Here is a 14,426-nt window from a genome sequence, read left to right as displayed (position 1 = left end):
CCCCTTATCTAGGGATAGAAATCCTGGAATTGGAGGCAGACCAGAGAAGGTTCACTCAGCTGATCCTGGGTTTGGATAGGCTGCCTGATGGGGAGAGCTTGGACCAATACTCGTTGGAATTTAGAGAGGTGATCTCACTGAAACATACAAGGTTCTTAAGAGGCGTGGCAGGGTCAATGCTGAGAGGGTGTTTCCCCTCAGGGGAGAGTCTAGGACCAGAGGGCACAGTCTCAGAATTAAGGGGCACCAATTTCAGACTGAGATGGGGAGGAATTGCTTCTCTCAGAGGGTTGTGAGTCGTTGGAACTCCTTGTCACAGAGAGCTGTGGGGGCAGAGTCCGTGTGGATATTTAAGGCTGAGAGAGATTCTTTAGCATTCACTGATTCAAGGGGGAAAGGGCAGGAAAGTGGACGTGAGGAATGTTGGGATTGGCCATGATCCTGTTGAATGGAGAAGGTGAGGATTGCAGATGCTGGAGATCAGAGACAAAGGGTGTGGTGCTGGAAAAGCACAGCCAGTCAGGGAGTATCTGAGGAACAGGAGAATCAACATTTGGGCATAAGCCCTTCATCAGAAATTCCTGATGCTGCCTGATTTCTGTGCTTTTCCAGTGCCACACTTCTTGACAATGACCCTACTGAAGGGTGGAGCAGGCTTGATGGACTGAACAGCCTCCTCCTGTTCCAATTTCTTATCATTTTCAGGTCTTAATACTTCCATAGACACAGTCACCAGTGCTAGCTTTCTATTTCCAATTGTATGTTAACTCACTCGACAGAACCAACACAAATTTAAGAAATGGAAATTTTGTTTGACAAGTCAAATTGAAGTTTTCGAAGATGGAACTCGTAGAGTTGATAAGGGGAAAACCAGTGGATGGGGTTTACCTGGACTTTCAGAAGGAATTTGGTAAGGTTACACACTGGTGATTAGAATGTAAAATTAAAGCACATAGGACTGGGGTTAGTGCAATAAGATGGATTGAAAACTGATTGGCAGACAGGAATCAAAGGGTAGGAATGGCAGTGACCACTGGGCTATCACAGAGGTATCACAGGACTTCAGCTATTCACAATATATATTAATGAGTTTGATGAGGGAATTAAATGTAATATTTCCATAATATTCGCAGATGACACACAGCTGGGTGGGAGGGTGAGCTGTGAGGGGGATGCTGAGCGTGACGTGGACAGGCTGTGTGAGTGGGTAAATGCACGGCCGATGAAGTATAATGAGGATAAATGTTAGGTTATCCACCTTGGTAACAAACCAGGAAGGCTCCCCACTCTCTGCGCGAATCTATTTCTCCTCATCTCAGTCCTCAGTGGCTTGCCCTGCATCATGAGAATGTAACCCCTGGTTCGAGACTCCCCCAACAGTGTAAACATCCATCCTGCCTTTACCCTGTCTAATCCTGTCAGAATATTACAGGTTTCCAGGAGATGCCCCGTTTCTTCTAAACTCTGGCGAACAGAATCCTAACCAATCCGGTCTCTCCTCATACATCAGCCCCGCCATCCCAGGGATCAGTGGGAAATCTTTCGCTGCCCTCCTTCCATCACCAGAACATCCTTCCTCAGGTAAGGAGACCAAAACTACCCACAATACCCCAGCTGTGGTCTCACCAAGGCCCTGTACCATTGCAGCAAGACCCCCCTGCTCCAGTACTCAGACCCTCTCACTGTGAAGGTCAACATTTACCTTCCTCACAGCCCACTGTCCCTGTAATGCTTACTGTCATTGGCTGGTGTACAAGGACACCCAGGTCTCATTGCACATTCCCCTCGCTCAACTGACAGCCATTCCGATAATTATCCATTTTCGTGAGCTTGCTTCCAAAGAGGATAATATCACAGTTATCCACATTATACTGCATCTGCCATATGTTTACCCACTCCCATAACCCATCCAAATCACGCTGAAACATCTCAGCATCCCCCTCACAGCTCAGCCTCCCACCCAGCTGTGTGTCATCTGCAAATATTATGGAGACACTATATTTTGTTCCTTCATCTAAATCTTTAACATACATTGAGGTAGCTGAGGTCCTATCACTAATCGCTGTGGCACCTCTCTAGTTAATGCCTACATTGCAGAAAATGGTCTATTTATTCTCCTCATTGTTTCCTCTCTGTCACCCAGTTCTCTACCCATCTCAATGCACTACTTTATAATCCCGTGCACCTTTAATGTTAGACATTAATCTCTTATGTGGGACATTGCCAAAAACCTCCTGAAGGTCCAGATAAACCACATCCATCTGCTCCCCCTCATCATCCCCAGCAGACTTTTCAAATACTGTGTGATTTCCCTTTCATAATTCCATGCTGACTCTGTGTCAGCTTTTACAAGAAGGAGTTAGACACAGGGATCACAGGGAAACTGGAGAAAGCAAGAATAGGAATCTGAGTTGGATGATCAGCCATGATCAGATTGAATGTAGGAGCAAGCTCATGGGGCCAAATGGCCTCCTCCTGTTTTCTCCGTCTCTCTGTTACATTGGAAGTAGTCAGGGGGAAGTGGGATTTGAACTCATGCCTCTGAATCAATTGTCCAGAAGCTTAGACCACACGCCCGGTGACATAACCATACTCTGGGCAGAGTGATTCCCAGCCGACGAATGTCAATCACTCGTCAGCGACAGAGAAAGAGTGGGGGGGGGGGGGGGGGGGGGGGGGGAAGAGAGACAGACAGAGAGAGAGAGAGAGACCCCTCTCATGCTTAGACCCTCACCCAATATCCTGATAAATTAAAGGATAACAGCTCATTGATTGCACCGTTTGTGGGAGTGATTACTGTCTGATCACACTCCTTAATTACACCGAATCTTACTAGAGGGGCTTCTGGTGCAGTGAAGGTGTTCCTACCTTTGAGCAAGTAATCTTGGGTTCAATTCCAGCTGTGCCAAAGTTCTGTTAAGCCACCTCCGAACAGGTTGGTTAGAAAATATCAGTGAGACCTTGTTTAATATAATAATTAGGATGAACCCATGATGTTCAATGTCGAGACCAACATTTATTGCCCGTCCCAGATTTCCCAGAGGGCAGTTAAGATTCAACCATCATCTGGAGTCACATGTAGGTCAGACCGGGTAATGACGGCAAGATTTCCGTCCCTAAACGAGATTGGTGAACCAGATGGGCTTTCCTGGACAATTGACAGCAGCAAACCAGAGGGGCTGCAGCCCAGGGTTCTGAAGGAGATAGCTGAGGGGATTGTGGAGGCGTTGGTGGTGATCTGTCAGGAATCACTGAAGGTGGGGAGAGTCCCAGAGAACTGGAGGGTGGTTAATGTAACACCCCTGTGTAAGAAGGGAGGGAGGTAGAAGACAGGAGACTATCGGCTGGTCAGTCTGACCTCAGTCATTGGGAAGGTTTTAGCATCCATTATTACGTATGAGATTGCAGAGTACGTGGAAGTGCAGGGTAACATAGGGCTGAGTCAGCACGGCTTCATCAAGGGGAGGGTCATGTCTGACAAATCTGTTTGAATTCTTCGAGGAGGAAATGAGCAAGTTAGAGAAAGGAGACCCAGTGGATGTGATCTATTTGGATTTCCAGAAGGTCTTTGACAAGGTGCCGCACAGGAGGCTGCAAAATAAGGAAGACCCCAATGTGTTCGGGGCAAGATACTGGCCTGGATACAGGATTAGCTGACTGGCAGGAGGCAGACAGTGAGGATAAAGGGGTCTGTTTCAGAATGGCAGCCAGTGACTGGTGGAGTTCTGCAGGGGTCTGTATTGGGACCATAACTATTCACATTATACATTAACAGTCTGGACGGAGGAACTGAGGGCACTTTTGCTCAGTTTACAGATGACACAAGGATAGATGGAGGGACAGATAGTGGTGAGGAAGTGGGGAGGCTACAGAAGGTCTTGGACAGGCTGGGAGAGTGGGAAAGGAAGTGGCAGATGGAATACAATGTGGGAAAGGGAGAGGTTATGCCCTTTGGTAGGAAGAATAGAGGCGCAGACTATTTTCTAAACACTGAAAGGCTTCAGAAATCCGAAGCACAAAGGGACTTGGGAGTCCCAGTTCAGGATTCTCTGAAGGTGAACATGCAGGTTTAGGTGGCAGTTAGGAGGGCAGATGCAATGTGAGCATTCATTTCAAGATGGCTGGAATACAAGAGCAGAGCTGTACTGCTGAGGCTGTATAAGGCTCTGGTCAGACCACATTCAGAATCTTGTGAACAGTTTTGGGCCCCGTATCTAAGGAAGGATGTGCTGGTCTTGGAGGGGGGTCCAGGGGAGGTTTACAAGAATGATCCCAGGAATGAAGGGATTGTCATATGAGGAACGATTGGGGACCCTGGGTCTGTACTCGATGGAGTTTAGAAGGATAAGGGGGGGATCTCACAGAAACTAGAAATACAGGCTACCAGACTATCAGCACGGTGGCACAGTGGTTAGCACTGCTGCCTCACAACGCCGGGGTTCAATTCCCGCCTCGGGTGACTGTCTGTGTGGAGTTTGCACATTCTCCCCATGGCTGCGTGGGTTACCTCCCACAGTCCAAAAATGTGCAGGTTAGGGTGAATTGGCATGTAAAATTGCTGTAGTGTTAGGTGAAGGAGTAAATGTAGGGGAATGAGTGGGTTGCGCTTCGGCGGGTCTGTGTGGACTTGTTGGGCCGAAGGGCCTGTTTCCACACTGTAAGTAATCTAATCTAATCTAGGTGTGATTGAGGTTCACAAGGAAGAGGTATTAGAAATCCTGCAGAGTGTGAAAATAGATAAGTCCCGTGGGCCGGATGGGATTTATCCTAGGGTCCTCTGGGAAGCAAGGGAGGAGATTGCCGAGCCTTTGGCATTGATCTTTAAATCGTCATTGTCTACAGGAATAGTGCCAGAAGACTGGAGGATAGCAAATGTGGTTACCCTGTTCAAGAAGGGGAGTAGAGACAACCCTGGTAATTATAGACCGGTGAGCCTTACTTCAGTTGTTGGTAAAGTTTTGGAAAAGGTTATAAGAGATAGGATTTATAATCATCTAGAAAAGAATAATTTGATTAGGGATAGTCAGCATGGTTTTGTGAAGGGTAGGCCGTGCCTCACAAACCTTATTGAGTTCTTTGAGAAGGTGACCAAACCAGTAGATGAGAGTAAACTGGTTGATGTGGTGTATATGGATTTCAGCAAGGCTTTCAATAAGGTTCCCCACAGTAGGCTATTGTACAAAATGCAGAGGAATGGGATTGTGGGAGACATAGCAGTTTGGATCAGTAATTGGTTTGCTGAAAGAAAACAGAGGATTGTAGTTGATGGAACATGTTCATCTTGGTGTCCAGTTACTAGCGGCGTACCGCAAGGGTCAGTGTTGGGTCCACTGCCGTTCGTCATTTTTATAAATGTCCTGGATGAGGGCTTAGAAGGGTGGGTTAGTAAATTTGCAGAGGACACTAAGTTCGGTGGAGTTGTGGATAGTTACAAAGGATGTTGTAAGTTACAGAGAGACATAGATAAGCTGCAGAACTGGGCTGAGAGGTGGCAAATGGAGTTTAATGCGGACAAGTGTGAGGTGATTCAGTTTGGACGGAGTAACTGGAATGCAAAGTACTGGGCTAATGGTAAGGTTCTTGGGAGTGCAGATGAGCAGAGAGATCTCTGTGTCCATGGACACAGATCCTTGAAAGTTGCCACCCAGATTGACAGGGTTGTTAAGAAGGCATACAGTGTTTTAGCTTTTATTAATAGAGGGATTGAGTTCTGGAACCATGAGGTTATGCTGCAGCTGTACAAAACTCTAGTGCAGCCGCACTTGGGAGTATTGTGTACAGTTCTGGTCACCGTATTATAAGAAGGATGTGGAAGCTTTGGAAAGGGTGCAGAGGAGATTTACTGGGATGTTGCTTGGTATGCAGGGAATGTCTTACGAGGAAAGACTGAGGGCCTTGAGGCTGTTCTCGTTAGACAGAAGAAGGTTGAGAGGTGACTTAATAGAGACATCTAAGATAATCAGAGGGTGAGATAGGGTGGACAGGGAGAGCCTTTTTCCAAGTATTGGGCAGGCAAACACGAGGGGACACAACTTTAAAGTGAGGGAAGATAGATATAGGACAGATGTCAGAGGTAGTGTCTTTACTCAGAGAGTAGTAAGGGTATGGAATGCTTTGCCTGCAACAGTAGTAGATTCGCCAAGTTTAAGTACATTTAAGTCGTCATTGGACAAGCATATGGACGTACATGGAATAGTGTTGGTTAGATGGGCTTCAGATTGGTATGACAGGTCGGCGCAACATCGAGAGCCGAAGTCTAAAAAAAACTTCCAGAATACTGAGAGGCCTGGATAGAGTGTACATGGGAAAGATGTCTCAAGGTGAAGGGACGACCCCTTCAAACTGAGATGAGGAATTTCTTCAGCCAGAGGGTGAGGAATCGGTGGGACTCATTACCGCAGGGGCTGTGGAGGCCAAGTCACTGAGTGTGTTTAAGACAGAGATAGATAAGTTCCTGCTTAGTAAGGGGGTCAAGGGTCACAGGAAGAAGGCAGGAGAATGGGGTTGAGAAATGTATCAGCCATGATAGAATAACAGAGCAGATTCGATGGGCCAAATGGCCCAATTCTGTTCTTATGTCTTACGGTCATGTTAAACCAGTGTTTTCACAAATTCAGATTTCACCATCTGGAGTGATGGGATTCAAACCCCTGTTCCTCAGGACATTAGCCCAGAGAGCATACCCAGTGACACCACCATTGCACCAGCACCTCCCCTTTTGCGAGAGAATGAGAGTAAAGGGGAAGTAATTCCCAGTTCAGGACAACGCATCCCACTCCAACATGCCCACCACCTCCACCCCCATGCCCACCCCTTACCCCCAGGAAGCGACTACGCCCTTCAGACCTCACCTCATGCACCGAGAAAGGAGTCAAAGCAGAGCTTTTGCGCACTTCATTCCTCCGTTTGCTGGCACGACCCCTGTCTAATGGTCTCCTCAATTTATCCATCTCACTGACTCCTGCTGCTGTAGCACCACAGCTACATTTGCAGCAGCATGCACTGTTCCTGTAACACCTGTACTCCATCGAACATTTCTTCTTTCGGGCCTGGCAGGAAGTCAGGCAAATCCTCCTGCCATTGAGCTTCCTGGCTTCATTTTCCTCACTGGGATGATTTTCCTCATCATCTAGCCCCATGTTTGAAGTTGGACTGTTCTAGAATATTGAGAAACCGTATCAGAAATCAGAAAAACTCCCGACATGGAAATAAAGTCAACATGAGCCCCAGACATGTACTATTAAACCCAACATTCCCAATGCTCAAAGGACAAACTCCTTTGCTTTCTTTGCCCCAGTGAGGGATTGAAGGTATCCCCAGGTCTGAGGAGTAAAAGGGCTCAGAGGAATATGGGCCAAGTGCTGGCAAATCGGACTAGACTAGGTTGGGATATCTGGTCGGCATGGATGAATTGGACCGAAGAGTCTGTTTCCATGCTGTATATCTCTATGGGTCTATGACTATGGCTTCATGGCTGAATGATAATTTCATCAGGACAGTCAGACAGACACTCTCTGGAGGATTCACGTCATAGTCCAGTCCGGAACTAGTTCTTGACAGACTCCCGTCCTCTGTCCATCTCCCCACACATTTATTCACCAGGTCAACGTCAGCGCTGAGGGAGTGCCGCACAGTTGGAGGGCCAGCACTGAGGGAGCGCCGCACTGTCGGAGGGTCAGTGCTGAGGGAGTGCCGCACTGTCGGAGGGTCAGTGCTGAGGGAGTGCCGCACTGTCGGAGGGTCAGTGCTGAGGGAGTGCCGCACTGTCGGAGGGTCAGTGCTGAGGGAGGGCCGCACTGTCGGAGGGTCAGTGCTGAGGGAGTGCCGCACTGTCGGAGGGTCAGTGCTGAGGGAGTGCCGCACTGTCGGAGGGTCAGTGCTGAGGGAGTGCCGCACTGTCGGAGGGTCAGTGCTGAGGGAGTGCCGCACTGTCGGAGGGTCAGTGCTGAGGGAGTGCCGCACTGTCGGAGGGTCAGTGCTGAGGGAGTGCCGCACTGTCGGAGGGTCAGTGCTGAGGGAGGGCCGCACTGTCGGAGGGTCAGTGCTGAGGGAGTGCCGCACTGTCGGAGGGTCAGTGCTGAGGGAGTGCCGCACTGTCGGAGGGACAGTGCTGAGGGAGCGCCGCACTGTCGGAGGGACAGTGCTGAGGGAGCACCGCACTGTCGGAGGGACAGTGCTGAGGGGGCACCGCACTGTCGGAGGGTCAGTGCTGAGGGGGCACCGCACTGTCGGAGGGTCAGCGCTGAGGGAGCGCCGCACTGTCAGAGGGTCAGTGCTGAGGGAGTGCCGCACTGTCGGAGGGTCAGTGCTGAGGGAGTGCCGCACTGTCGGAGGGTCAGTGCTGAGGGAGTGCCGCACTGTCGGAGGGACAGTGCTGAGGGAGCGCCGCACTGTCGGAGGGACAGTGCTGAGGGAGCACCGCACTGTCGGAGGGACAGTGCTGAGGGGGCACCGCACTGTCGGAGGGTCAGTGCTGAGGGGGCACCGCACTGTCGGAGGGTCAGAGCTGAGGGAGCGCCGCACTGTCAGAGGGTCAGTGCTGAGGGAGTGCCGCACTGTCGGAGGGTCAGTGCTGAGGGAGCACCGCACTGTCGGAGGGTCAGCGCTGAGGGAGCGCCGCACTGTCACAGGGTCAGCGCTGAGGGAACGGACTCCTTCCCTCACCTTCCTTCCCAGCACAATCACCACTTCCTGTACTGTCTCCCTCTGCCTCCCTCCTACTGGGCCAACATTTGGTTTCTGATTGGCCTGCTCCCGTGGAACCGGTCCAGCTGTTTGAACATTTCCCTGCAGTATTCTGTAATGTGAGGGATGTGCAAGAATTATTTCAGCTTCAATTTGTTATTATGGCTTGAAGAACATGGAAATAAGATGTTTATTTGTGGCATTCAATGCTTTTTGATGGGTTTCCATGACAACAACCTTGCTATTAATCACGTCACTGCTGTGTTTAACTCGACCATGAATCAGGCTGCGATATCACCCTCTCCCTCTCTCTCTCTCTCCTCTGTGTGACAGGGACTTGCTGAGATTCTCACTCAGTCCCTGTGAGACATTCTAACACCTGGGGGGGTGATGTCCTCAGAAGGTCAATGATGAACAGGATAATAATGTGGTGGAGATTGGAAAATCTTTGCAAAAATAGCCCTGACATTGCTCAAAGGAAGCTCAGTAAATAGTAAACTTGGTCCATTTAATCCCCCTCCCACTGCCCGGTGTACACTCTCCCCCCATCACTGACCCTACACCCCCATTTAATCACCCTCCCCACTGCCCTGTGTACACTCTCCCCCCATCACTGACCCTAGGCCTCCATTTAATCCCCCTCCCACTGCCCGGTGTACACTCTCCCCCCATCACTGACCCTAGGCCTCCATTTAATCCCCCTCCCACTGCCCGGTGTACACTCTCCCCCCATCACTGACCCTACACCCCCATTTAATCACCCTCCCCACTGCCCTGTGTACACTCTCCCCCCATCACTGACCCTACACCCCCATTTAATCCCCCTCCCACTGCCTCTCTTTCACTTCCTCCCATTTAAACCTGCCATTCCCACCACAGCCTCAAGAACACTCTGCAGTGTGACCTGGGCATTACAAGACAGAAGAGGCCATTCTGCCCACTGTTTCCATACCAGCCCTGTGTGGAGTAATTCAGTCAGTCCTATTCACCCACACCTCCCCCCCCCGCCAGCTCGATCACCCTGATTCCAGCAGGTTTATTTCCACAGTTGTATTGCAAATTTTAAATCTGAGATAGATACCTTTTTTGTTAAGCAAAGTTATTAAGGGATATGGGCCAAAGGCAGGGATGTGGAGTTAGGCCACAGATCAGCCATGATCCCGTTGAATGGCGGAATAGGCTTGAGGGGCTGAATGGCCTCCTGCTGTTCCTACATTCCCTCAATTCCTCATCTTTTTGATATCATTCATCGTCTGCTCTGAACTCTCTCCTAAGTTGCATGATCTGGGTCATCACTGCTTTTAAAATTTCTCTCACATCAGCCCCAAGGCACCTTCCCATCTAAACTCCGTGTCGCCGATTCCTTGTCTAGTCAGCCACTGAGATTGTACGGTTCTATCCCATCTCCCCACCATCTCCTGCTTCCTGCAGGCCACCCAGTCCCACCCTCCCCAACCTAACTTTGTCACTTCAGTTGCTCATCCCCAGCAACCATTCTGATCAATCTCCTCCGCAATCACTCAAGAATCCTTCCCAGAGGGTGGCCGAGGCTGAACCTCACTGAAGAGTTACTACTTTCTCACCACCTCACCCCAGGGGACAAGAGATGAAGAACCAGACACCTCCTTCCTTTCCCCTGGGAAAGTACAGCAGAGTAATGGGCCCTTCCACCCACCATGCTGTACCCAACATGATGCCAAATTAAACTAATCCCATCTACCTTCCTTTGGTCCGTATCCCTGCATTCCTTCCATCCTCACGTGCATATCAAAAAATCCCTTAAACCGCACCCCGCCCCCCATCGTATCTGCCTTCGCCACCATCCCCTGGCAGTGTATTCCAGGAGATGGGATAGAACCGTACAATCTCAGTGGCTGACTAGACAAGGATTAGGCGACACGGAGTTTAGATGGGAAGGTACCTTGGGGCTGATGTGAGAGAAATTTTAAAAGCAGTGATGACCCAGATCATGCAACTTAGGAGAGAGTTCAAAGCAGACCATGAATGATATCAAAAGGATGAGGAATTGAGGGAACGTAGGAACAGCAGGAGGCCATTCAGCCCCTCAAGCCTATTCCACCATTCAATGGGATCATGGCTGACCTGCGGCCTAACTCCACATCCCTGTCTTTGGCCCATATGCCTTAATATCTGTGTGAAAATCTCCTTTGAACTTTCCCCTCTCAGCTGAAATGCATTTCCCCCTAGCTTTAGACATTTCAACTCTGGGAAAAAGATTCTGAATGTCAACTCTATCTCATAATGGTATAGACTTTTATCAAGTCTCCCCTCAGCCTCCACCGGCCCAGAGAACAAACCTGCGTTTTTCTAGCCTGTCCTTATAGCTCATACCCTCTAATCCAGGCAGCATCCTGGGAAACCCTCCCCAAAGCCTCCACATCCTTCCTGTAATGTGGTGACCAGAACCAGATGCAATAAATCTGACCATTTCAGTCCCCACCACCACGGTTTGATTTGACTGCACGTGTTAACGCGGATGTCAATTCACGGAAGCCGATTCGCCTTGGTCTTGTTGTATGACTGAGTGAGAGAGAGACGTAGGAGCACGTTCTCTGCCCTCTGAGTCCCAGTGTACGAGTCCTACTTCAGATCACAGGCTGACCCCTCCCAGCAGCACACTGAGGGAAAGCTGCACTGTCACAGACACAGGAGACAGTGAGGACTGAGAATGCTGCAAGCCAGAATGAGAATCAATTGCTGGAAAAGCACAGCAGGCCAGGCAACATCCGAGGAGCAGGAAAGGCAACGTTTTTGGGTGAAACTCTTTGTCACAGACACCATCGGACCAGGCCCGAGTCCTCTGTCTGGCCAGGACGCTCTGCCCTCCCAGATGTCTGTGAGACTTCCCTTGGACATTACTTGGAAGAAGGGGATACTCCCCAGACTCCATGACAAAATTAATCTTTAATCAAAACCTCATAAGAACTAGGAGCAGGAGTAGGCCATTCGGCCCCTCGAGCCTGCCCCACCATGCAATAAGATCACGGTTGATCTTTTCATGGACTCAGCTCCAGTAACCCACCCTCTCACCATAACCCTTAATTCCTTCACTGTTCAAACATCTATCTATCTTTGCCTTAAGAACATTAAATGAGGAAGCCTCAACCACTTCACTGGGCAGGGAATTCCACAGACTCACAACGCTCTGGGTGAAGAGGTTCCTCCTCAACTTCGTCCGAAATCTGCCCCCCCCCCCCCCCCCTCACTTTGAGGCTGTGCCCCCTCGTTCTAGTTTCACCCGCCAATGAAAACAGCCTCCCTGCTTCTGTCTTATCTATTCCCTTCATCACTTGATATGTTTCTAGAAGGTCCCCCCTCATTCGCTAAATTCCAGTTAGTATCATCCCAATCTACTCAGATTCTCCTCATAAACCAACCCCCTCAACTCTGGGATTAATCCAGTGAACCTCCTCTGCACCCCCTCCAGTGCCAGTCCATCCTATCCCAAGTAAGGAGATCAAAACTGCACACATTACTCCCAGTGTGATCTCACCAGCACCCTATACAGCTGCAACACAACCTCTCTGCTTTTAAACTCAATCCCTTTGGAAATGAAGGACAATGTCCCATTTGTTTCTTAATTACTTGCTACACCAACAAACCAACCCTCTGTGATTGTATCTTTCTCTCTGTCTGCAAAGGACATGACACACCAACAGTAAATGCTGACCACTGGCCTAGTGCATTAGAGAAACTGTTCGACAATACCTCAGGACTGTTGGGGGTGAGGGAAGATGCTGTCAAACATGGCTACTGTTCCAAGTGCTGAGAGCATCTCGGACTGTGATGGTTCACAACCAATTTCTGTTTCTTAGTCAAAGTTCTTTTCTCAATCTGTTAGGGAAATCAAGGAATACAGGGAAAGGGCACCTTCCAAACCCACAACCACTTCCACCTAGAAGGACAGGGGCAGCAGATACATGGGAACACCACCCCCTGCAAGTTCCCCTCAAGCCCCTCCCCATTCTGACTTGGAAGTATATCTCAGTTCCTTTCCTGTCGCTGGATCAAAATCCTGTAATCCCCTCCCCAGGGGCATTATGGGTCTACCCACAGCACATGGACTGCAGCGGTTCGAGAAGGCAGCTCACCCCCACCTTCTCAAGGGGCAACTAGGGACGGGCAATAAATGCTGGGCCCAGCCAGTGACACCCACATCCCCCAAAATGAATAATGAAACCCAAAATGGATGTGGGGAACATTGGATCGGCCATGATCCTCCTGCATGGTACAGCAGGCTTAAGGGGCCGAATGGCCTACTCCTGTTCCTATTTCTTCCGGTCTTCTGCAAGTTGGCAGCACAGAGCACCAGGCCACTCACACGACCAGCTATGGTGCAGACACTTCTCCAACACCTCTGCTCCCTGAGAGACTCCAGATGTGGTAGTGTGGAGTTTAATATTTCTACTTTTGCGGTGCAGGTGTCACTGGAGGGATTTGCTGTCCATCTTTAATGAACTTTGAACTGAACGGCTCTCTATTTCATTTCAGAGGGCAGTTCAGAGTCAGCCACATTGCTGTGGGGCTGGAGTCACATCTCGGGCATGTTGTGGAGGTGCCAGTGTTGGACTGGGGTGGACATGGTCAGAGGGCCCACGACACCAGGTTAGAGTGGGACAGGTTTACTTGAAATCACAAGCTTTCAGAGCGTTGCTCCTGGTGAAGTCACTTCACCTGCTGAAGGAGCAGCGCTGAAAAAGCCTGTGATTTCAAATGAACCTGTTGGACCATCAGCAGATGACATGTGACTTCGGACATGCAGGCCAGATCGGGTGAGGACAGTAGATTTCCTTCCCAAAAGGACAGGAGTCACCCAGATGGGCTTTTACAACAATTGACAATGGTCACCATCATTGAGGCTAGCTTTCAGTCCCACATTTGTGAAATGGATTTACACCCCACAAGAAGCCATGATGGGATTTGACACCAAACCTCCACAGTATTAGCCTGAGCCTCTGGAATACTGAAAGCGTTACAGTCTACCAACACTGCGTCCTGAAAGGGAACATGCCAGAGAAATGAGTGGCTTCTCTTCCCAATAACAGACTGGCTCCAAGATTGTTGTGTTGCTATCACAGTTTCAAAGGGATTCAGCTCTCTCTCTCTCTCTCCCCCCTTAATGGCTTACGTGCAGCGATTAAATAATGGGAGACAGATTGTGTCTGAGCTATTGGCTAAGTCTATGGCTCGTGGGCAAATTGGAATGCGGCATCAAATTAAGATGTCAAAGCCCATTAGACACAGTCAGAGTGAGGAGCTGTCGGCCTGTACTGGGAGGGAGAAGGGAATGGAACAGGTTTTATGTAAATCCAAACTCATTAACAGGCTCAATATTAATTTGTTTGGCAACATCAGCCTGGTGTCTAATTGTCGAGGGTAATAACCCCTCTCTCACCAGCGGTTACTCCACTGACTCCCTTTGGTCATCATCTTACTCATTAGGGGGAACCCTCTGGACACAAAAGGGACAGACATTCCTGTAGAGTCCTTCACCCCCCCACCCCCCCCCAACCCCTCCCCTGCAAACCCCACAGCCAGACTGCTTCCCCAAGTGGACCTCAGCTGTGAGAACTCAAGGAAAGGCCTGCATTTCTGTAGCGCCTTTCATGACCACCAGTCATTTCGGAGAAGTTTGCAGTCAATGAGACCCTTCTGAAGTCGCTGTGGTCAAGTCAGAAACCAGGCATCCAGTATGTGCACAGCAAGATCCCAAAACAGCA

At 49.6% G+C, this 14,426-nt stretch overlaps 1 protein-coding gene across 6 annotated transcripts in view; it reads right to left on the bottom strand.

Moving 5' to 3' along the window:
* The window catches only part of pde2a (phosphodiesterase 2A), a 404,089-nt gene that overhangs the window by 282,511 nt on the left and 107,152 nt on the right, over positions 1-14,426 (bottom strand). For 2 of the 6 annotated variants that reach the window (XM_072576762.1, XM_072576764.1), the window contains exon 3: positions 6,852-7,157. The exons of the other annotated variants lie outside the window; for them this stretch is intronic. In XM_072576762.1, coding sequence (XP_072432863.1) covers positions 6,852-7,157 — 306 coding nt within the window. The remainder of the gene's footprint in view (positions 1-6,851; positions 7,158-14,426) is intronic. 6 annotated transcript variants of the gene reach the window in all.

The sequence above is a fragment of the Chiloscyllium punctatum genome, chromosome 9 (assembly GCF_047496795.1).
Source record: "Chiloscyllium punctatum isolate Juve2018m chromosome 9, sChiPun1.3, whole genome shotgun sequence".
In the NCBI taxonomy this organism is placed as follows: Eukaryota; Metazoa; Chordata; class Chondrichthyes; order Orectolobiformes; family Hemiscylliidae; genus Chiloscyllium; species Chiloscyllium punctatum.
The sequence above is the reverse complement of the archived record's forward strand: the minus strand, read 5'-3'. Positions and strand labels throughout refer to the sequence as shown.